The sequence below is a fragment of the Protopterus annectens genome, chromosome 2.part1 (genome assembly GCF_019279795.1).
Source record: "Protopterus annectens isolate FY-2018-M chromosome 2.part1, PAN1.0, whole genome shotgun sequence".
NCBI lineage: Eukaryota > Metazoa > Chordata > Ceratodontiformes > Protopteridae > Protopterus > Protopterus annectens.
Genome location: NC_056729.1, coordinates 1,644,205,187 through 1,644,228,819, shown reverse-complemented (window position 1 = coordinate 1,644,228,819; position 23,633 = coordinate 1,644,205,187). Strand labels below are relative to the sequence as shown.

Sequence of the window (23,633 nt, the reverse complement as noted above, 5' to 3'; positions counted from 1 at the left end):
GTTGTGTGAATGGGTAACAGAATATACACCCCTGGGATCATGTGTCACAGAACCATACAGCCAGGGGGTGGGGGAGCCTGTCCAGTGTGATAGCTGCAAGACCGGTTGGGGGAATTTAATGGTGTTGAATTGTCACATTAACATGCCCTCTTTAGATCACTAAGTGCTCCTATCACCCTCCACAACCCCAGTCTTCAACAGCTTCCAGCAACTCTGCCTGGAATTGCTTCATTGGCTATGCTTGACAGAGGCTCAGTTCCTTCATCAATGGTGCAGGGAAAACCAACACACTGTAGCTATGCTTCTAATTGCCCTTGGGCAGATAGGTAGTAGGCTATCTTTGAACCTCTAAAGAGCAGGCCATCACAGCCATAATATGTGAATAAACAGACCTTCAGATCACTATATACAGTGAGAAATCACCATGTAGTCAGGAAACAGTAAAGTACAGCAAGAACATACAGAACACTGATACTTAGTCACTCCAAAAGCCTGTCTTGGAATCTAGAAGACTTGTATAAGTTTAAGGCTTTCTATTACTTACCACTAGGTTACCTACAGGAGAGATGAAAAACAAGCACAGATGGGGAACATGCATGCAATGATACCATACCGGCTTATGTGTCAGCCTTAGGCTTTGGAATACTGGCCAAGGCTATTGTCGCTCCCATGGTGCCTTATTCAGGAGAGTCTCAAAGGTGAATACTTGCTCCATAAACAGCACAATAGCAGATTCAATGAGGGTTATGCTACTCAACACCAGCTACCAACATGCATGCACTCACAGCACCCCTCAGGATGGACAACATCAACATCTGTGCAGTAACTGAGATATGTCTTAAGGCTCCTGAGAGCACAGCAGCACTACCAGACTACAACCCATACCACACATTTCAGCCACAGAACATGGACTGACACAGACATGAAGGGGCTGTATCCATATTTATCAGGGATACCTACACCTCCAGGTTAGTGGGGCAGCATGATACCTCTGAGATCATCCATTTGTAGCTAACATCAGCCACAACTGCAATGTAAACTGTGGCCTGCTACGGATCACCCTCCATGACCCAGGACCACTAATCCACCTGCCTGTAGACAGTGGAGAACATGACAGTCCTAATGCACACCCTGGCATTGGTCGATGTCAACTACCATACCATTAACTGGGAAACTTACTCCAGTACTCACTTCCAGGCCCAGCGCTTCCTGGAATTTATCACCTCATATTCCCTGTATTAGGTGGTAACCTCCTTAACATGGGGTGGAAACTACTAGAAGTGGTCATTACCAACATGGGCAACAGATGCACCACTGCGGAGGTTAACCTGTCACTGGTTAGATCTGACCATGAACTATTCACTGTTTCCACACTCAAGCATCTCCCCCGCCCACTGATACCACAGTGTAAACCTTTCGTACAGCTAAATTTACACTATTAGTGACAGGGGTGGGGGGTTTCACAGCTCCCACGCTAAGAGGAAACACTGCTCAAGATACAGACAGATTTACAAATGCAGTCTATAAGCATCTACACGGATGTATGGATCACTGGTAAACCAAGACTCACTCCTCCTAGACAAGGACACCAGTCTGGTGGACCTCTGCAATAAACAGGCTATACTACAGAAGTGTTCCAGACAAACAGCAAATACGACGAAGGGCAGACTTCCTTGACCACTATTAGTATGATACGTAGGTCCCTCATGACATCATCCAAGGCTAACATCAGCAGGAGAATACGCAAGGATGCGAAAGATAACCACAAAGCCTTCTTTGGCTATGTCAAGGATCTAAGTGGTGACACATAAGGTGAGGGTGGGAGGGTGGCCTAATGCTTAAGGTGTTTGCCTTACAAACACAAGGTGCAGGGTTTGAGTCTCACAAGGGGTAATTGGCTAGGCTTAAAATGGCTCACAAGGGCTGTTAGCTTAGTACTTATCTATGAACCTATGACACACAGATTTGCACTGTGCCAATGAAATATAGCACAAAATATGTTGACTCTATTGATATCACCAACATCCTTGCAGATACATTCAATGCATACTTCACCCCTAAAGAGCCCACAGCACTACCCGAAAGATACAGTATCCCATACATCAGAGCCACATAGGTGGAAATGGCCCTCTCTAACAGCAGGACACAGCGTCAGTGGAGGCAGATGTTGTCCCAAGCTTCACTGCATCTTGCAAACTGTACAAGACAACCTGACCCCCCACCTAATTAATCTTTCCAACCTCAGCCTCTCCACAGGCTACATGCCCATGCAATGGCACGTGGCAATGGTTATTCCACTCCTTCAAGGTGGAATCACAACTGACCATGGTAACTACCACCCCATAAGCCTGACTAGCCTGGTCTGCAATGGTATGGTTTGCATCCTCATGGCACTCATTAACAAAGACATTGGTAACCTCCGAACATGTGACCCAACCCAGATCAGCTTGGTTGAGTGCAGCTCATGCCTACTGAACCTGTTTGACGTCTTACATACAGTCACCAAGACGTTAGATGATGGGGAGGTGGTTCACACATACTACCTGGACCTCGCCAACACTTCTGACACCATGACCCACTCAGGTATTATTGATAAACACACCAGCCTGTACATACACCCATATATCACAGGTTGGGTTACCAACGGGCTTACACACAGAACCCACATGGTACGACTAGCGGTATCCGGGTCCAACTCTTGACCAGTCATGACTGGTGTCCCACAGGACTCAGTCCTGGTAGCCCTACTGTTTGGCATATACATCTCAGAGGTACAGGAAAACACAGGTGGACTATGGCACACTATGTTTGGCAATGACTGTGAACTGGGAGCCATGATTGATAGTCCAGCTGACATAGACATTCCTCAAGGGGCCTCACAGAGAACGTCACAGGGTGTCAATTTCATGGCCTCCAGCCAAGTGCCACTAACTGCATGGTCATTTCATTGTGGAATTGGCACCCACATATTAACACATAAGTGGCACTCACTTTAATACAGGCGAGGTAATGGGGTATCTGGGGACTAAGGTAGGTAGTGATCTCCCCTTTGACATTCATATCTCCACAGCAGTTAGGACATCCTTCTATGTAGACCATCTGATTTTTAAAGGATTCCCATCTAGACATACTGGGGTTATAGTGCCCTTTTACTTATCACTCATCAGTCCCATCATAGAGTATAATAACCCATGTGGGATGTACCTCAGAAGACACTTCCAACAGCTGGGAGGTCCACGAATGTACCTCACCAAGGGGAATACTGGCCTCCAACATATGGCCTAAGCAGCCAGACTGAATAAACTCCTTCTTTACTCAGTGGCATCTCATTTACCCAGAGATGATCTCTGCTGGCCAACACAGCCATGTCGAACTCAGGCTTGATGGATATGCTCCACCTATGGAAATCCATGTCACAGTGAGCCACACACTGTAGTGAACCTTACCACAACAATAACTGGAAGATGCTGGAGGGACAGATTCCTGTCACAGACACTCCCCATACTTTGGAACAACATCCCTAACTACATTATACAGAGCCCCTCACTCTACACTCTGCAAGAGAAACCTTGAAGAGTGGATGGGGAACAGTAGATGCACCCCAGAGATCCCGCCATTAGCTCTGTTCCACAGAGGGACAGTTATGATTCAATGCGGTGTCAAAAGCTGACACATTTTGGCTGGGCCTATGAATGGCCTCTGGCATTTGGCCAAGTGATCATAAGTATTTTTTTAATTTTTTAGTTTGCATTTTTTGATCTTTTGAGCTTTTCGACTACTGTTTGTGCCTATATTACTGCTTTATTACCTTATTTTCCTGTTTTTGTGAGCTTATATTGTTGATTGCACTTGTGGGCTAAAGTATTGCTTAAAAGTAACAAACAGGCTAATACACTCAAGTGTACCAGCCTTTGATAGCAATTTAGTCGAAAACAAAGCATTTACTGCATTTTTTTCTGTTTGCAAAAAAAAAAAAAAAACCAAAAAAAATATTTCTCCTTTCCTAAACTTTCCTAGCTAGTTGTTCCAGTGATCAGATTTTGCTGATCCCTGGGCTTTGTATTTGGTTTCTGTGTTCCTCCATTTTCTTGTGTGGCCAGAGGTAGTTTCTTTACTCACCAGTGGGAGTGGGGAGTACTGAGCTGCTTGTTTGTCCTCAGAGGAGTGGTTAGAAGCAGCAACTAGTAATTTGTCGGCCATTTTGGGTCATTTCCTGTTTTTTCCAGCTCCCTGCTATAAAGCACGCTTTGGCAGGCTTTTCTGGCATTAGAGAACTAGGCATAGCTCCTCGTGGTCCCCTGCAGAGTTCCTAAGCCAGCAAAGAGCAGAAAAAGCAACTTTCTTGATCATAAGTATTTTTTAAACTTTTTAGTTTGCATTTTTTGATCTTTTGAGCTTTTCGACTACTGTTTGTGCCTATATTACTGTTTTATTGCCTTATTTTCCTGTTTTTGTGAGCTTATATTGTTGATTGCACTTGTGGGCTAAAGTATTGCTTAAAGTAACAAACAGGCTAATACACTCAAGTGTACCAGCCTTTGATAGCAATTTAGTCGAAAACAAAGCATTTACTGCATTTTTTTCTGTCTGTTTGCAAAAAAAAAAAAAACCAAAAAAATATTTCTCCTTTCCTAAACTTTCCTAGCTAGTTGTTCCAGTGATCAGATTTTGCTGATCCCTGGGCTTTGTATTTGGTTTCTGTGTTCCTCCATTTTCTTGTGTGGCCAGAGGTAGTTTCTTTACTCACCAGTGGGAGTGGGGAGTACTGAGCTGCTTGTTTGTCCTCAGAGGAGTGGTTAGAAGCAGCAACTAGTAATATGTCGGCCATTTTTGGGTCATTTCCTGTTTTTTCCAAACCCTGCTATAAAGCACGCTTTGGCAGGCTTTTCTGGCATTAGAGAACTAGGCATAGCTCCTCGTGGTCCCCTGCAGAGTTCCTAAGCCAGCAAAGAGCAGAAAAAGCAACTTTCTTGATCATAAGTATTTTTTAAACTTTTTAGTTTGCATTTTTTGATCTTTTGAGCTTTTCGACTACTGTTTGTGCCTATATTACTGTTTTATTACCTTATTTTCCTGTTTTTGTGAGCTTATATTGTTGATTGCACTTGTGGGCTAAAGTATTGCTTAAAAGTAACAAACAGGCTAATACACTCAAGTGTACCAGCCTTTAATAGCAATTTAGTCGAAAACAAAGCAGTTACTGCATTTTTTCTGTCTGTTTGCAAAAAAAAAAAAAAAAATATTTCTCCTTTCCTAAACTTTCCTAGCTAGTTGTTCCAGTGATCAGATTTTGCTGATCCCTGGGCTTTGTATTTGGTTTCTGTGTTCCTCCATTTTCTTGTGTGGCCAGAGGTAGTTTCTTTACTCACCAGTGGGAGTGGGGAGTATTGAGCTGCTTGTTTGTCCTCAGAGGAGTGGTTAGAAGCAGCAACTAGTAATTTGTCGGCCATTTTGGGTCATTTCCTGTTTTTTCCAGCCCCCTGCTATAAAGCACGCGTTAGCTGATTTAGCACGAGCTGCTACCGTTACACTAGGGCAGCGCCCGGTTAATCAGATTTAAACTATTAGGGCTACCTAAAGTCCACTCTTCAAATTTTCCCTTAAAACTACCTTCCTCAAAGTATACTACTGTTCTTGACTCCCAAGTAGACTATTCTCTATCTGTATAGCGAAGCACTTGCTCCTACAGTACTTATCACCTCGATACAGCACTCTTGTTATAGAAAGTACCCCAAAAAAGCAAACCCCATTTCTCGGTCACCCACATCCCCCAGAACCTTTTCTTAAGTTTTTCTGTCTATTCCTTCTAGCATGTCGAGGGATCAGTTGCTAATGTCCTCTCCTGCTCAGCTGGTGAACCTGGGAATATTGAGGCAATGTTACAATTGCCTCATGTACACAGACAACCCTCTCCTCCTCCCACAAAACACAAATACATGCGAGAGATGCAACTATACGGCCAAACTGGAGGCTGAGCTCTCTCAACATAGGACTGGCATGACCAGACAGGAGGAGAAGGTAACCACACACACTATAGACCCAGTCTCATATAATACCATCACAACCTCAAATCATACACATAAACACACAAAGACATACTCGGAGGCTCTGATAAAAAATCTACCAAAACAGCAGAGGCCACCAAAGCAGACACCCAAACAACTACCACCTCAGAACACAACACCTGCAACACATAGACCACACAGTCAGAGTGTCAAGCAGTCACAGCCCTTAAGGCCAAACACAATGCCAGACACACTAGTCATTGGTGACTCCATAGTCAGACACACTGACGTCCCGCTCACCAGACTGAGTAAGGAGAAGGTCACAGTAAGCTGCCTGTCGGGTGCTAGAATCCACCACATAACGCATGCACTCAGGTCTCTCAACAGCAGGTACAAGTACGACTCAGTCATTGTCCACGCTGGTGTTAACGACCTGAGACGTACCTCCTTGGACTACATGAAAAGAGACATAGAGGAGCTCTCTGATTATGTAGCCCAAGCAGGTATGACTCTGACTTTGAGCAGTATCCTACCTTCACCAAGAATGATGCCACAATACAGAGATAAGATGATCAGCTTTAACAATTGGCTTAAACTCTGGTGTCATTCAAAGGGGATCCAATGTCTGTCTGCCTGGGATGACATGCTGGACAAGCCACGCTGCTTCGCAAGGGACGGCTTGCACTTGTCACCCCTGGGATTTCGGATTTTGGCAAAGGCTCTTGCCACCCCCATAGTGCCTTTTTTAGGCAAGGCTCAAATTCTAAGCCTACCACCCTAGAACAAAACAAAGAAAAAAAACTAAGGGTAATGCTGCTCAATGCCAGAAGTCTCAACCTCAAGATGCACGCACTCGAGGCCCTTCTCAGTATGGAGAACATCGATGTCTGTGCTGTGACAGAAACCTGGTTCAAGGCTCCTGAGAGCACCCCAGCACTATCAGGTTTTACCTCATATCATGTGTTCCGGCCCCAAAACCCGGACAATACCAAGAAAGGAGGAGGGGTATCCATATTCATCAAGGACACCCACACCTCAAGATTGGTGGCATCGCACGATGCATCGGAAATCATCCAGGTGCAATTAACCATAGGCAAGATTGCTCTGCAATTTGTAGCATGTTACAGGCCACCCTCGCAAACTCAGGAACCTCATATGGCCTTCCTGAAAACACTGGAGGGGATAAATGTATCTCCAAACACCATCATACTAGGTGACTTCAACTACTGTAATATAGACTGGGAACACTACTCAAGCCCAAACACTCTAGCCCAAAAGTTCCTGGAATTCATAAACTCAAATGCCATGGAACAACTAGTCACCATCCCCACAAGAGGAGAAAACATACTTGATCTCATCATCACGAACATGGGAGCACAATGTTCAATGCCGGAAGTATACCCCTCACTGGTGAGATCTGATCACAAACTAATCTCGCTGGAGGTCCTCATCCGCCCCACCGAAATGAAAAGACCACAGTAAAGAACTTCTCGAAGCCGACTTCACACTTCTAAAGACTAGTGTGGTCTCCTTTAAGGCCCCTGAGCCGGCGGTTAACATTACTCAAACCGCTGAATCACTTACAAATGCCTTCTACCAGCACCTGCAGGGCTGTATGGATCAGGCAATCCCAAGCAAAACAAAGACTCTTTGTACCAAAGGCAAGCGTCCAGTCTGGTGGACCCCAGCCATAAACAAACTCTACAACAAAAGGAGAAAGCTACTACAAGATAGAGCAAAATCCTTAAAAGGTAAGACACCGCTGATCACTATAAGTAAAAAGCTAAGAGCTCTCATAAAATCATCCAAAGCTAATTTTGAGAAAAAATAGCTAAGGACTCTAAAGACAACCATAAGGCATTCTTTAGCTATGTCAGAAACCTAGGAGGAAACTCCCAGATATGCTCAGAATTAGTTCAAAATATTGTGAAGATTACTGATCCTACAGACATTGCCAACATACTGGCTGACAGGTTCAGTGCAAACTTCTCCCTCCCCCCCTAAAGGAGAGATATCTATACCAAATGATTGTAGCCCCCCAAACATCTCTAACGCCCAGGTGAGAACTGCTCTCTCCAAGGCAAAGAACACAGCATCCATGGGACCTGATGGTGTCCCCGGCTGTGTGCTCCATGAACTCAACGAGGAATTAAACCCACAGTTAGGACAGCTGTTTAATCTTAGTCTCACCTCCGGATATGCACTCCAGGAGTGGCACACAGCGACTGTGGTCCCACTCCACAAAGGCGGTGCCTCCACCGACCCTGGAAATTACCGTCCCATTAGCTTGACAAGCCTTATCTGCAAAGCCATGGAGAGGATCATAATGGATCTCATAAATAAAGACATAGGGAACTTGCAGACTTTGGATCCAACCCAGTTTGGCTTTGTCAAAGGCAGATCATGCCTTTTAAACTTGGTTGACTTTTTCGAAACAGTCACCAAGGCCATTGACGAGGGAAAGGCAGTCCATACAGCATACCTAGACCTGGCGAAGGCTTTTGATACAATACCTCACTCGGGTATCATTGAAAAACTCATCAACTTAAATGTAAACCCATACATTACAAGATGGGTTGCAAACTGGCTGAGTGACAGAACCCACAGGGTCAGAGTTGCTGGCGCCATGTCAGACTCAAAGCCTATCACAAGTGGTGTCCCACAGGGCTCAGTCCTGGGCCCACTCTTGTTTGGCATCTACTTTTCTGAAGTACAAGCAAACACAGGAGGGTTATGGCTGACAAAGTTTGCAGATGACTGCAAACTGGGCGCCATAGTTGAAAACACATCCAACACAGATATCCTTCAGAAGGGTCTCACAGAAACGGATGACTGGTGCCAGAGCCATGGCCTAAAGTTAAATGCCAAGAAATGCATAGTCATACCCTTCGGGAAAAATAAGGTTACCCCTAGCTACCATATAGGTGGCAATCCCTGAACACAGAAGAAGTTATTAGGGACCTGGGAACCCAGGTTGACAGTAGCCTTTCATTCGACACTCATATTGCTAAATTAGTTAGGAAGACCTTCTACATTGCCCACCTTATCATGAAGGGATTCACATCTAGATCAAGGGAAGTCATAGTCTCCCTATACTCATCACTCATCAGACCAATGATCGAGTACAATGCCCCATTCGGAATGTATCTGACCCGACACTTGCAGCAGCTGGAGAGGCCACAAAAGTTCCTCACCAAAAGGATAAAGGGTCTCAAAATCTGTCTTATGCTGCCCGACTGAAAGAACTCCAGTTATATTCAGTTGCTTACCGCTTGCTCAGAGGTGACCTATGCCTGACATACAAGGCCATGTCAAACCCAGATTTGATGAACATGCTTCATCTCAAAAAAATCTAGATCCTCAGAGCCACAAGGGTGGGAGACTTAAACCTCGACACGGTTATTAATAGGACGTGCTGGAGGGATAGATTCATCACCCAAAGACTCCCTATGCTGTGGAACAAAATCCCGGTTTATGTGAGGCAGAGCACCTCGCTGGCCTTGTTCAAGAGGAATCTTGACCAATGGATGGGAGATCGCAGATACACCCCAGGGGTTACCTCAGTGTCACTGTTCGACAGAGGCACAGCAAAATAATGGGCATAGTTTCTCCAAACTAAAGGGGTGGCGTAAGCCACAAAACTATGGGCTAGGCTTATAAATGCCCTCGGGCAGATAGCCTAGTATGAACCTATGAACCTATGAAGTACCCACCTATGAATCTATGCATACAGTATCTGCATATGCTGATAGCTTATTTACTGTTCAGCTGTTGACTTACCTTGTGCCAATGGCAGTTGTGTGTGCAATAGCTGAGGGCTGCCTATGTTGGATGCACACAATAGACTGCCTATACATGACAAGTTACAGGTAGTCTTGTGTGTGTGCCATCCATTTTTACTGTGTGTGCAGGTGGAGAATGGTGTCAGTCCCTAGGTGCCTACACTGTCAGTATGTGTGCTATAAGTTTCCTCTTTGCCAAGGCATGGGCATACTGTGCATGCCTCCGTCTGCCTACTGAGGATGGCTCAGGGTGTTCATGGTCTGAGTACCTCTGTGCCTGTGGGGCCCTTGGCAATGGTGGTGGGCTGTGAGGGCCTTCACCATTCTGTCCTTGCTGCAGCTGTTTCCGCAGGACCATATTGTGTAGCATGGCATACACTATGAAGATGTGGGCACATGTGCCTGGAGAGTACTGCAAGGCTCCACCAGATATGTCCAAGCAACGGAACCATGATTTCAGCATCCCAAACACACGCTCAATGATGATTCTGGTTTGTGTGTGTGCCTCATTATGGTGTTCCTGCATGGGTGTGTGTGTGCATTTCTGATGGGAGTCATCATCCATGGTAACAGCGCATAGCAAGCATCCCCCACCAGGTGGCCATTTGGGATGTCCCCCCTGGCAAATAACTGATACAGCTGTGAGGCATGCCAGATGTGGGAGTCATGATAGCTTCCAGGGCTGTCGGCACACACACATCCATGATAATGCCCTGGGCATTGCACACGACCTGGCAGTTGATGGAGGGGTATCCCTTGCAGTTTATGTAGCGCCTACTCTGCTCATCGGGTGGTGACTTGATGTGTTTGTGCAGGCAGTCAATTGTACCCTGTATCTCAAGGTATTCTGCCACACGGTGGAAGAGATGCATATTTCTGGCCAACTCCTCCTGCATTTGGGGGAAGTGTATGTGCTTATTGGCATGTGGTAACATGGCATCCAGGAACTGGTGTAGTACTCTGCATGCTGATGCCTGTGAGATCCCTATGATATCCCCAGTTGGTCTTTGAAAGGTACCTGTAGCTAGTATTCTCAGGCTTACACATACCTTCGTATCCACTGGGATGGGTTCCCCTCTGTTTGTTCTGGCTCTGAGGCATGGCCGGCACAGCTCCACAAGTTGCTGTAGGATGTCCCAGTCCACCCTGTAATGCTGTAGTATCTCCAGATCATGTAGCCTCTGGTAGGTTACCCTGGGTCTGAACACTCTCCTCCTCCTCTGGTGCCTGCGGTGGTCGTGTGCATCATCCTCCACACCACCTTCAGTCTCCAACACATGCTGGTGGATCAAAGCTATGGCAGCCCCTAACATGTACATAATAAAAGTTCCCCATCTGTATACACCACTGGTGCAGAGTGTATGGGAATACACAAATGTGTGTGAGGTGCTTTCACACTTTATACTATTGTGCTATGGATGCTGCTTATGTCAGTGGGTGTGTATGAGCTGTTCCAGCTGCATTTTGTCTTAATTATGGGTTTTGCAATGAGTACTGCAAGTGTGGGGCCTTTACTGTGGAGATCTACTTGCCTGCCTTGATTAATCTGTTGCCCTTTAATTCACTATTAAACCTGTATCCCCTCCCATTATCAGGCATGCATCCACCTGCCGTCTTTCTTGTTTTGTACTTTTCCTACCCAATCATAGCAAAATGTGCCTTGTAGCTGATATACTGAAAATCGGCTTTGTTCTGCTTTGACACTTTACTGTTTTCTTTGCAGTACAGCCCCTCCCCTTTCCTGTTCTGCAGGTAGCTGCTTGCATTTAGCTGTTGTCAATGGCCCACTGTAGGCTCCCAGGTGTTAATTAGTCATTTGTACTTCAATTTCACTGCTGCAGCATTTCCTTATTTCTTTCCTATATCCTTCCTGTTTCAGCTGCAATGTGCGCTGCACAAACCCATTTACTGGGTTTACTCGTGTTTTCATCTCTGTTCACAAGCATACTCGGTTACCTTGTGCACTCTCAGCTAAGCATAGCTATGGCCAATTCGACACACCCCTATCCTGCAGCTTTGCCTAGCTCGGGGCAAACTGGTTTAGCAATGCTCCAATCTGCTTACAGCAATGGTGACACACCCCTCTCTTGACGTCATCTTTATCTCGAGGGCACACCTCTGTGTTATAACGCTACTCTGTGAGATGCATCCTTACACCAACAGGGAATCTGCGATTCACTATTACTCCTCTCATTTGCATGGCATTGCCTACTAAATCCTAGCTACTGCACATAACACTGTCACTGCCCCTTAGCAATCCTTGCGCCATAGTATGGAGAGGCATGCCTGCCATTGACTATTATGGAGAAATCGTGATATGTGTTTCATTGCAGTTTTATTCTATATTTTTATATATTCCTTGCGATCCCCTTTGTGCACCACTGCCCTGCACTTCCACGTTGCGATAGTGCGACTATATATATTAAATGTTAATTTTATATTTTGTACATGTTTTTTTATGCCAATGGCTATATATTTAGCCATTGGCATATATTAACAATATAATACATGTGTTTGGTCAGCTGTCATGGCTCCGATTTTATGTTTGCAAAAATGTAAACCATTGTCTATGGTTTACATTTCTGCATGCTTACACTACGCTTGCACCACTTCCGGAATCGCTACATACCTTCATTTGCATGCTACACTGCTGCACATGGGATAATTAGCATACAGGGTTCGGGAGTTGTGTGGGCGTAGCATACGCAGGTAGTGCACGTGGAAACAGCTCATACCTGAATTGCTCAGCGGCCATATTTGGTGTTAGAACGCCAGTGCTATGCCTGCACCTAGCGCAAGCTTCATGAATCCCGGGGATTGTTTCATCTAAAAATAAAGTGCCTGTTGCCCTTTAGGAATAAATTGCCTATGTTACATTAAAAAATGATAAGCTAGTAATATTGCAATAGGGAATGGATAGCAAACTGATAACAGGTTCATAGTTACTAGGTATCTCCCCAAACAGGGCATTCTCAGGACTACAGCATCCACCCCTGTTAAAGGTACAACACAGTACAGTATCAGCAATGCATCTACATACTCTGGTAGTAGAACCCATAGCCTTCTGCAAGTACACAACCTGTTGTGCTGTTAACAATGCAAGCTGACCCAGCATAAGCAGCACTAAACTTCTCTTCCCCTGAAGCTCCACTCAACACTCAACTGTGTCTCTCAACTTTGCATCACAAGAAATCTGGAAAAAGCCAAAATGTACTGGGGGGTGGGCAAAAGTCCAAAAAACCAGGGACATATTTTAAATATTACTTGTATAATCTTGGAAAGTTGCTAGAATAAAATGCTTTGTTGTCACTATGCATTTCACTGCTAAGTCTTGGCCCCAGGTCTCTGTGCACTACAGTCAGAGCAATATACCATTCTGCCAAAGCAGCTGTTTCTTGAAATACAGGAAAACTGAAATCAGTTCTCACCATAGCTCTCAACCTCTTAGCACAAAAAAACCTGGACAAAGCCAATAATGGGGAATACAGCCCCAAAAATAGGAACAAATTTCAAATATTGACCTTATAAACTTATAAAATTGCTAGAATAAAAGGATTAGTGTTACCATTTACTTTCTGAAGAATATTAAGTCTGAAATTGAAATGCCTGTCATTATTTACTGAATTCAAAATCCAGAAAACCACAGATTTTATGAGGAACAGTACAGAACAAAAATATGAGGCAAAAATCTGAATAGCTTTCACAAGTAGTGGTGGGGAGGGAATTCAGGCTCTTGCTACCTGCACTCAAGGTACAGGGTTTGAGCTTAAGTTATTCTCTAGCCACCAGGTAAAATTCTTGAGTTTCTCTCTAGCCACCAGGTATATTTAACTGGGGCATTTCACACACACATACACACACACACACACACACACACACACACACACACACACACACACACACACACACACACACACACACGCGCACATACACACACATGTACTATGAGCAAGCTATCTAGTCTGCAGACTTTGCAGTCCAATCTCCTTCCAGTCTATGCAGTTGTAACCGCATAGACTTCTGGGCATCTCTGTATTCTGATGCCTTCTTTCTAATCCAGACTGGTTAAACAGCAGCAATTCCTGCACACATGCGTGGAGTTCTTGGAACACTGAGCACACGTGGGTGGAATTCTTGGACTCACTTTTTTTATTTCGTTTTTCTTTTCGTTTTTTTTTTTAATTTCATTTTTTTTTCTTTTTACAGCTGGGGGGGAGGGCTGCAGTCCAATAGCAGGAGCCGGCCATGATGTCATTATTTAGTGACATTAAACCCTACTGATTTGCCATAAAACCACAAATATTATGTGGAACAGACGAAAATATGAGACAAAAATCTAGACATTCTGTTTAAATCTAGGCAGCTGAGACATACGTGTCTGCATCATTATTATCTAACCAGTGCACTGATGTACTCAATACGTCTGCCTTTAGTTGTACTGAAAGGGGTCCCTGCACTACCCACCTACCTTATTAACAAATTTAAATAAATATTAAACCTGTCTTAGAGGGTGAATACTCTACAGATTGCTAAACCATACAAAGGAAAAGAAACTGACTAAAAAATAATGGACTATTTCATCTTTACTTCCTCAGCAATGCAGTATTTCCATAAACCTTACATAGATTTTATTTTGCAACGTGAAATCCTGTTGCATGTCATGTTGACTTACTCATATGCATGAACAATGCATATTTATTCATGAAATAATTCCAAAGTGCCTGCTAGTTCAGTGGCTAAGATACAAAGACAGTATTTCATTCTTGGCTCGGACGCAATCTTTGGTCACTACCCTCAACGCTCTAAGAGAATATACTTACCACTGTGATAGGGCAGTGCCTCAGTGCGCATAGCCACATAGTTTATCTAGTACTACTGTTATGTGAACATGGAAATAGAATAACATTCTGCTGTTTGAATCTTTTCCATATCTCACTTTGCTCTTAGTTCTTTGTGAGCATATGCTAGTTTACTAAACAGAACACTTTTCTTTTCTACATTTCTGTGCCAAAAACATCATCAGCATTTTCTTACATTACTTTTCATCGTTTACTATGCAGAAAAGCAGCTTTGGATTTGCAAACCTACTGGTTTAAACCAGGGCCGTGGTATTTTCCTTCTGAAAAGTCCTGAAGATGTGGCAGCTTTCCGTGCCAACTTACAAAGCATCGACGATAATCCGCTTTACAAGAAACAGCCATTCAGATCACCTCAGGCCAGAGTAATGCAAAGGTAAGACCTGTATGAGTACATATGATGCCTTACATCTGTAGTATTATGCCTTATATCAGTAAAAAATTTACTTTAATCTTTGTATAAGATGCAACTACATGTGTCGACTATCATACAGTCTCTAATTATCGTTATTGTAATTTTGTGATGAACTTGTATGTGATTACTGTTTTACTACATTTGTGACTACTTTTTAATTTAATGATATTTTTGGAGCTTTTCTCCTCAGGTCTCTGCTGCCAGACCAAACCAGTCAGGAAATGTCAAATAAATAAATAATATGAAGACACTTTACCAAGAAAGTGGTTTTCCATTTTGTATATTTATGGCAAAACACAGTTTGGCATGCATAAATACAGAAACATGGTGATTACTACTTATTATCGTATATCATTCAAAGAGATTTTATAGGTCCCCACAAAGACACCTGATGTCTGGCTTCATCGGTTCATAGGTATATACTAGGCTAATGACCACCAGATCCTTTATAAGCCTAGCAATGCATCCCAACATAATTCTGCACCTATGTATATAGGTTCATAGGTATATACTAGGCTAATGACCACCAGCCATTTATAAGCCTAGGAATGCATCCCAACCCAATTGTGCCCCGTATGTATATAGGTTCATATGTATATACTAGGCTAGTGACCACCAGATCCTTTATAAGCCTAGCAATGCACCCCAACCCAATTGTACCCCTATGTATATAGGTTCATATGTATATACTTGGCTAATGACCAGCAGGTCTTTTATAAACCTAGCAGTGCATCCCAACCCAGTTGTGTCCCTATGTATATAGATTCATATGTATATACTAGGCTTATGGCCACCAGCGAATTTATAAGCCTAGCAATGTATCCCAACCCAATTGTGTCCCTTTGTATATAGGTTCATATGTATATATTAGGCTAATGACCACCAGGTCCTTTATAAGTCTAACAATGCATCCCAACACAATTGTGCCCCTATGTATATAGGTTCATATGTATATATTAGGCTAATGACCACCAGGTCCTTTATAAGCCTAGCAATGCATCCCAACCCAATGGTGCCCCTATGTATATAGGTTCATATGTATATACTAGGCTAATGACCACCATGGCCTTTATAAGTCTAGCAATGCATCCCTACCCAATGGTGCCCCTATGTATAGAGGTTCATATATATATATATATATATATATATATATATATATATATATATACTAGGCTAATGACCACCAGGACCATTATAAGCCTAACAGTGCATCCCAACCCAATTGTGCCCCCATGTATATAGGTTCATATGCATATACTAGGCTAATGACCACCAGGGCCTTTATATGCCTAGCAGTGCATCCCAACCCAATTGTGCCCCTATGTATATAGTTTCATATGTATATACTAGGCTAATGACTACCGGGTCCTTATATAAGCCTAGCCATGTAACCCAACACAATTGTGCCCCTATGTATATAGGTTCATGTGTATATACTAGGCTAATGACCACCAGGACCTTTATAAGCCTAGCTATGCAACCTAATCCAGTTGTATCCCTGTTCATCATGGGCATTTATTGGGATGGGGTTTGTTAGTTAGTAAGCTTCTAGTGGTTATGTGGGAGGTATGCAAGTTTGGGCATTACTATCTGCCCCTGTCTATCAGAGTCATGGGTGCCAGACCCAGGGTGAATTTGTGACTTTGTATCCATTATTCAACATTTCACTGAAATAGAGTTACAGATGGGCTCTACTGCACATGGATGGGGAGGCTTTTCAGAGCATGGGGATTCTCTGAGACCTATATCTGTCTGACTAGCATGTCTTATATATGTCACAAGCAAAATTTAAATCATTGGATCTAGTGGTTCTGTTGCTGTTCATCTTTTAGATGTGCAAAAGGTCTATCAGAATTGGATCTGAGAATGCCTTGTATGCTAAGCATAGATCACCTGTCAGAAACCTGTACCTGAAAGATGCAGAGTATAGAGACAGGGCATTAAGCAAATCCATATAGGACAATGTGTTTATCTCTAGTAACGTTTGTGGGCATTCTAACTGTTGCACATGTCTGTCAGGCACATGCCAAAGGAGACATTATACTCAATGGTGGGTATGCTAAGGTCTGAATAAAGTGTTACTATGTCTAACTTGGACCTGGATTCCATGCTTTCACTTATAAGCTGGGTGACATTGAATGACTGTCCTACTACCTCGGCCACATGTCAGTCAAAGGCCAGTTTACTGTCTACATATGTTCCCAGATCCCTGACTACTGGGTCAAGTCTTAGAAGTGTCTAGTTGATGGAGTAATTAGTCTGGCTGGCAGTTATTCCAAAAAGCACTATAATGCATTTCTTGGCATTCAGTTTTAGTCTGTGACTTTGGCACCAGTCATTTGTCTGAGTGGTTGCATTTTTAAATACCTACTATGCCCCATACTGTACAAGTATTTTTTTTTTTTTTTGTTGTAGTTTTTAGGTTCAGAGGTTTTTACTAAGTTCACTGTCAAAGAAGACCATTAAGAAGTTCAGGCTACAGGCCAATATATGTGACCTTATATCCCTGGATACATACCAGTTCAGCTTTGTACAGTAGATCATACCTGCTCAACCTAGTTGAGTTAATTGAAAGGGTTACTAACAGAAGTAAAGTCTACACTGCTTATCTGGACCAAGCCAAGGCCTTTGACACTGTCCACCATGCTAGGATTATTGACAAACTCTTTCAACTCAACATTAACCCATGCATAATTCAAAGGATTGGTAATTGTTTTTTGTGATAGAAGCTAAACCATTAAAGTTGGGGGTATTTGCCAGAAAAAAAAAATGTTACCACTGATGACCCTCAGGTGTCTGTGCTTGTTCCCTTCCTCTTTGATGTATAGTTCTGTCAAATAGAAGACCGTATCAAGGGATTATGGGTAACCACATTTTCTGATGCTCCTTCTCACCTCTAAAGTGTACCTCCACTACAATTAAAAACATATTTTGTTAAAGGTTTCACAGTTAAAGTGCGCCTCCATTACAATTAAAAATGTTTTTGTTAAAGGTTTCACATTTAAAGTGCGGCTCCATTACAATTAAAAACATTTTGTTAAAGGTTTCACAGTTAAAGTGCGCCTCCACTACAGTTAAAAACGTTTTTGTTAATTTTTCACAAAGTGTACCTCCACTACAATTAAAAATGTTTTTGTTAAAGGTTTCACAGTTAAAGTGCACCTCCACTACAATTAAAAACATGTTCTGTTAAAGGTTTCACAGTGTTGGGGTTGGCATAACAGCTAAGGTGTTTACCTCACAGATAAGAGGTACAGAGTTTTATTCTCACTGAGGGAACTTGGTTAGGCTTAAAATGGCCTACAGGTGCAGCTAGCCTAATACTTATCTATGAACCTATTTATCTATTTCAGTATCAACTATTGGGATATTCACTGTGTTGTTGCCCATTTACAGTTGAAGCCCAAGAAAAAAAAAGCTCCATATACCAAAGGAAATAAAAATATTGTATAAAGCAGTTACAGTTGGCAAAGAAGAAGTGGGATTGTCAGAGAGATGAAGAAAGTAGACAAGAGTATAAGGAGATGAGGTGCATGGCAAAGAGAGAAGTGGCGAAGGCTAAGGATAAGGCGTATGACGAGTTGTGTAAAAGGTTGGACACTAAGGAGGGAGAAAAGGACCTGTACCGATTGGCTAGACAGAGGGACCGACCTAGTAAAGATGTGCAGCAGGTAAAGGTGATAAAGGATAATGAGGGAAACACACTCACAAGCGAGGAGAGTGTGTTGAGGAGATGGAAAGAGTACTTTGAGGGGTTGATGAATGAAGAGAATGAGAGATAAAGAAGGTTGGATGATGTGCAGATAGTGAATCATGAAGTGCAGTGGATTAGCAAGGAGGAAGTAAGGATAGCTATGAAGAGGATGAAGAACGGAAAGGCTGTTGGTCCAGATGACATACCTGTGGAAGCATGGAGGTGTTTAGGTGAAATGGCAGTGGAGTTTTTAACTAGATTGTTTAATGAAATCTTGGAAAGTGAGAGGATGCCTGAGGAATTGAGAAAAAGTGTTTTGTTGCCGATTTTTAAGAATAAGGGTGATGTGCAGAGCTGTAGTGACTACAGAGATATTAAATTGATCAGTCACAGCATGAAGTTATGGGAAAGAGTAGTGGAAGCTAGGTTAAGAAGGGAGGTGATGATTAGTGATCAGAAGTATGATTTCATGCCAGGAAAGAGCACTACAGATGCGATGTTTGCTTTGAGAGTGTTGATGGAGAAGTACAGAGAATGTCAGAAGGAGTTGCATTGTGTCTTTGTGGATTTAGAGAAAGCATATGACAGGGTGCCTAGAGAGGAGTTGTGGTATTGTTTGAGGAAGTCGGGAGTGTCAGAGAAGTATGTATGAGTAGTACAGGATATGTACGAGGGTAGTTTGACAGCAGTGAGGTCTGCGGTGGGAGTGATGGATGCGTTTAAGGTGGAGGTGGGATTACATAAAGGTTCAGCTCTGAGCCCTTTCTTATTTGTAATGGTGATGGACAGGTTGACAGATGAGATCAGACAGGAGTCCCCGTGGACTATGATGTTTGCAGATGACATTGTGATCTGTAGTGAGAGTAGCGAACAGGTGGAGGAGACCCTGGAGAGGTGGAGATATGCTCTAGAGAGAAGAGGAATGAAGGTCAGCAGGACTAAGACAGAATATATGTGTGTGAATGAGTAGGAGGATAGAGGAATGGTGAGGATGCAGGGAGTAGAGGTGGCGAAGGTGGATGAGTTTAAATAATTGGGATCAACAGTTCAGAGTAATGGTGAGTGTGGAAGAGAGGTGAAGAAGAGAGAACAGGCAGGATGGAATGGGTGGAAAAGAGTGTCAGGAGTGATTTGTGACAGACAAGTACCAGTAAGAGTGAAAAGGAAGGTCTACAAGAGGGTAGTGAGACCAGCTATGTTACATGGGTTGGAGACAGTGGCATTGACAAAAAGGCAGGAGTCAGAGCTTGATGTGGCAGAGTTAAAGATGTTAAGATTTGTACTGGGTGTGATGAGGATGGACAGGATTAGGAATAAGTATATTAGAAGGTCAGCCCAGGTTGGAAGGTTTGGAGATCAAGCCAGAGAGGCAAGATTATGTTGGTTTGGTCATGTGCTAAGGAGGGATGCAGAGTATATTGAGGAAAAAAATGCTAAGGATGAAGCTGCCAGGTAACAGGAAAAGAGGATGGCCTAAAATAAGGTTTATGGATGTGGTGAGAGAAGACATGCACAACCACATTTATACGTCCCCTTACAGCATCTGCTGTTGTCAGGGGTACTTTTATACATGGAGTCAAATTGTAAACATTTTTTTAAACAGTTTTTTTATATACAAAATTGGGTCTATCACCTACAACTTGTATTAACTCACTATTTCCACATAAGATGTTCCAGTTTCTTGTAATAATAATAATAATAATAATAATAATATGTTTTTGTTCCTTTTAATGATTGTATTCCTTTTGCTAGTGCACTTTAAGTAATTGATTGTTTTATTAGGTAATTATTTTGATTTGATATATATGGGGATGCTGCTGTGTGCATTTTATTTTATTCAGAAGAAGTCTTTTGAGATGAAAGCGATATTAAACTGTGTTTTTTGCTAATTGCTGGTGGTTTCCTTCATTGTTCGGTGAGACTAGTGGTTTGGTTTTTATATATATTTTGGTTTTATGTTGTCTGGTTTTCTTTTACATTATTTGGTAAAAGCCAACTAGATGGGGGGCTACGCCCCCCATTCCCCCCAATGTGGGGGGCTGAGCCCCCCACACCCCCCTTACTATATATCAGGATCGCACTACAGTGGGGAAAAGGACATAGACCTTTGATTTGCATTATTGTACTACTTGTCAGTGAAATGAGTTTTGGGTGAAGTGATACGTACCCATATCTATATCTATATATATATATATATATATATATATATATATATATGTGTGTGTGTGTGTGTGTGTGTGTGTGTGTATGTAAATGTATATGTGTGTGTGTGTGTGTGTGTGTGTGTGTGTGTGTGTGTGTGTGTGTAGCAGGGCTTTTTGTGAAGAACTGGTTATTTTTACTTAAATGCTACTGGTTTGGGGACTGATTTAAGACATTTATGTCAGTTGAAGCAGATTATTCTGTTTTACTATTGTGTCTATAAATGTTAGTTTTAGTAAAATTTACTATACTTTCTATGTTTGACTTCTAGGGAGTTTCCTGTTTATAAGAAAAGAAAAGTACATTTTTTTATTTTATCACACTCTTGTCTCAGTTTTCCTAGATACGGAAGATTTATTGGACTTAGTTCAATACTTTGTTTGGACTCTTAACCATTGTCATTCCAATTTTTTTTTTTTTTGGTAAAAGAAAAACGATTCTTCAGTTCCTGATTATTCCTACTGTGATGAACAGGGGATAAGTCTACAGGGAACTAATTCAGTTACTTATCCCCAGGCATCAGATTCAGTTTAAGGGGTGAGTTTTTCCTTTTGAAGAATTATTTTCTTTTCTGAAACCATTGCTAGAATGGATTTATATTTTTCAATGGGTAGCGTGGCTTTACAGTTTCTGTAAAAAAATATGATTTTTTACAACTATAGTTTCTTTAGCCTATGGCTGCTTCTCCTGTGCTTTCAGCTTTAGATGATGTTCTTATTAGAGCCAGCAACATACCTGATAGTCAGCCTGCAGTCCCTAAAAAAGAGGATAACCCCTGTATGAGGGTCCTCAATCTGACACTTATTTCTATTCCCAGATCTTACCCTGAAGTGATTTCTTTGTCAAATTATTCTGTAACTAAACAACTAGGAAATGCTAATCTGTCTCTTTCAGAGAAGGATGGGAAAGTTTTTGATAGAGTTGGATAAATAATTTTCTTCTTCTACTTTCATTTTTCAAAATCGCAATTGTCAAGCTGGAATGTTAAAGTGTTTGCTTGCTTCATTTGAGTATATGAGGAATGTTACTGCCTTTTATCCTTGAGACTAAGCCATCTCTAAATGCATATGACTCAGCTGATTCCTGCTTCCAGGCAGCAGATACTGGCTTTGTTATGAAAAGATTTGCTTGGTTTCATTTTTTAAATTTGGCCGAAGATGCAAAAGCTCAGGTTTTGAATTCTCCTGTTCATGGAAGGGGGGAAGGGATTGTTTTTGGACCATCTGCTGCTGAGATTCTAAAAAGTGTCACAAGAGAAGAAAACTGATTCAGAGGGGTGTCTCACTTTTTCAGCCTCCCTTCTCTAAATTTGTTTAATGTTTCATCCCTATTTCTGGATATTCTTATAAAAAACAAATTAAGCAAATTCAGCATTCTTCCTTCACTGAATTATCCAATCACATCATCACCTTTTGGGTTAGTGTCAGACCACAAAAAGAAAAGTCTTTGTTGAAGAAATTTGCAGTTCAGCGGTCATGTCATATCCCACATTCTGGAATGCAGCATTGCCAGGTTTAATATTCTGGAATGACACAGTAAGATCCGTTCAATCATGGGTAGTCACCTTATTTTGTAATAAAGTTAGAATGCGCTAATTTATTACCCTAAGTTATCCCCTTATTTGCCCATCTTTACCAACAAAGTTAGGTTGCAATGTTTTACTGGCTCTGAAAGTATTGTGTCAGTTTTGGTTTCTGTTTAGCAGCACTTGCCATGCTTATTGTACACCAACAGACCAGGGGCAGATGTCTTTTGCATGCATGCCCGTCAAGAGTTCCACGGACTTTTCATATAACCGCTATGACTAGCCACTGGACTTATTATGCTACCTTATTTTATTGAATTTATTTCCATACAGGTGTACTCTAGGAACAGGCACAACTGATCTACCTTTTATTTATTTATTTATTTATTTACTTATTTATTTATTTCCAGTTTGATGACCGGGGAGGACTAGGCTCAAAGAGTCCATTTTCAGAGGAGACCCGGGAAGAAAAGCTCCAATAACACATAGTACAAGCTCCATAATATGAAGTACAATACATAGTGGAAACAGAAACAAACTAAGCAAATTTTACATATAAATAGCAAAAACTACACAAAAGTTAATCAGCAGCTTGGAGAAGGATGTAAAGCATGTTTACATGTTTAGTGGTTGAGAACAGTAGTACAAGGTTAAATTAATACAGAGGTTTTAATCATCTGAGAATGATATAGAAGTAACATTAGCATGGATGAGTTCTTTATGCATAAATATTAGCATGAGTTAAATTAATACAGAGGTTTAAATCCTCTGAGAGTGGTATAGAGGTAGCATTAGCATGAAGGCAGTACATAGGGTTAATCATAGTGTGTAAGGAAGAACAAACTTTGTGTGTTATAAAGTATTTATGTATTAAGCAGGTTAGGTAGGTGGAGTGCAATTGCATTTCCATTTTTGGGAGAGGTAAGAATGCAGCTGGGTTTTGAAGTGTTCAGAGTTCTCAGAAATTCTTAGAGATGGAGGGAGAGAATTCCATTTTTTTTGGCGACGGAAAAGGATAGGAGAAGCTGACCAGCGGGACAGTTTGGTTTATAAACAGAGATTAGATTTTGGTGGGTAGCTCTTAGAGTTCTGTTTGGGGTGTATAATGTTAAGATGTTTGTTAGTGCTGGGCATATAATTGGTTGGAAAATAAG

General features: G+C 42.1%; 1 protein-coding gene across 1 annotated transcript in view; it reads left to right on the top strand.

Annotated features, from left to right (window-relative positions):
- TTLL10 (tubulin tyrosine ligase like 10) overlaps positions 1–23,633 on the top strand; it is a 750,762-nt gene that overhangs the window by 216,201 nt on the left and 510,928 nt on the right. Inside the window, exon 4 of the mRNA XM_044063591.1 lies at positions 14,848–15,019. Coding sequence (XP_043919526.1) covers positions 14,848–15,019 — 172 coding nt within the window. The remainder of the gene's footprint in view (positions 1–14,847; positions 15,020–23,633) is intronic.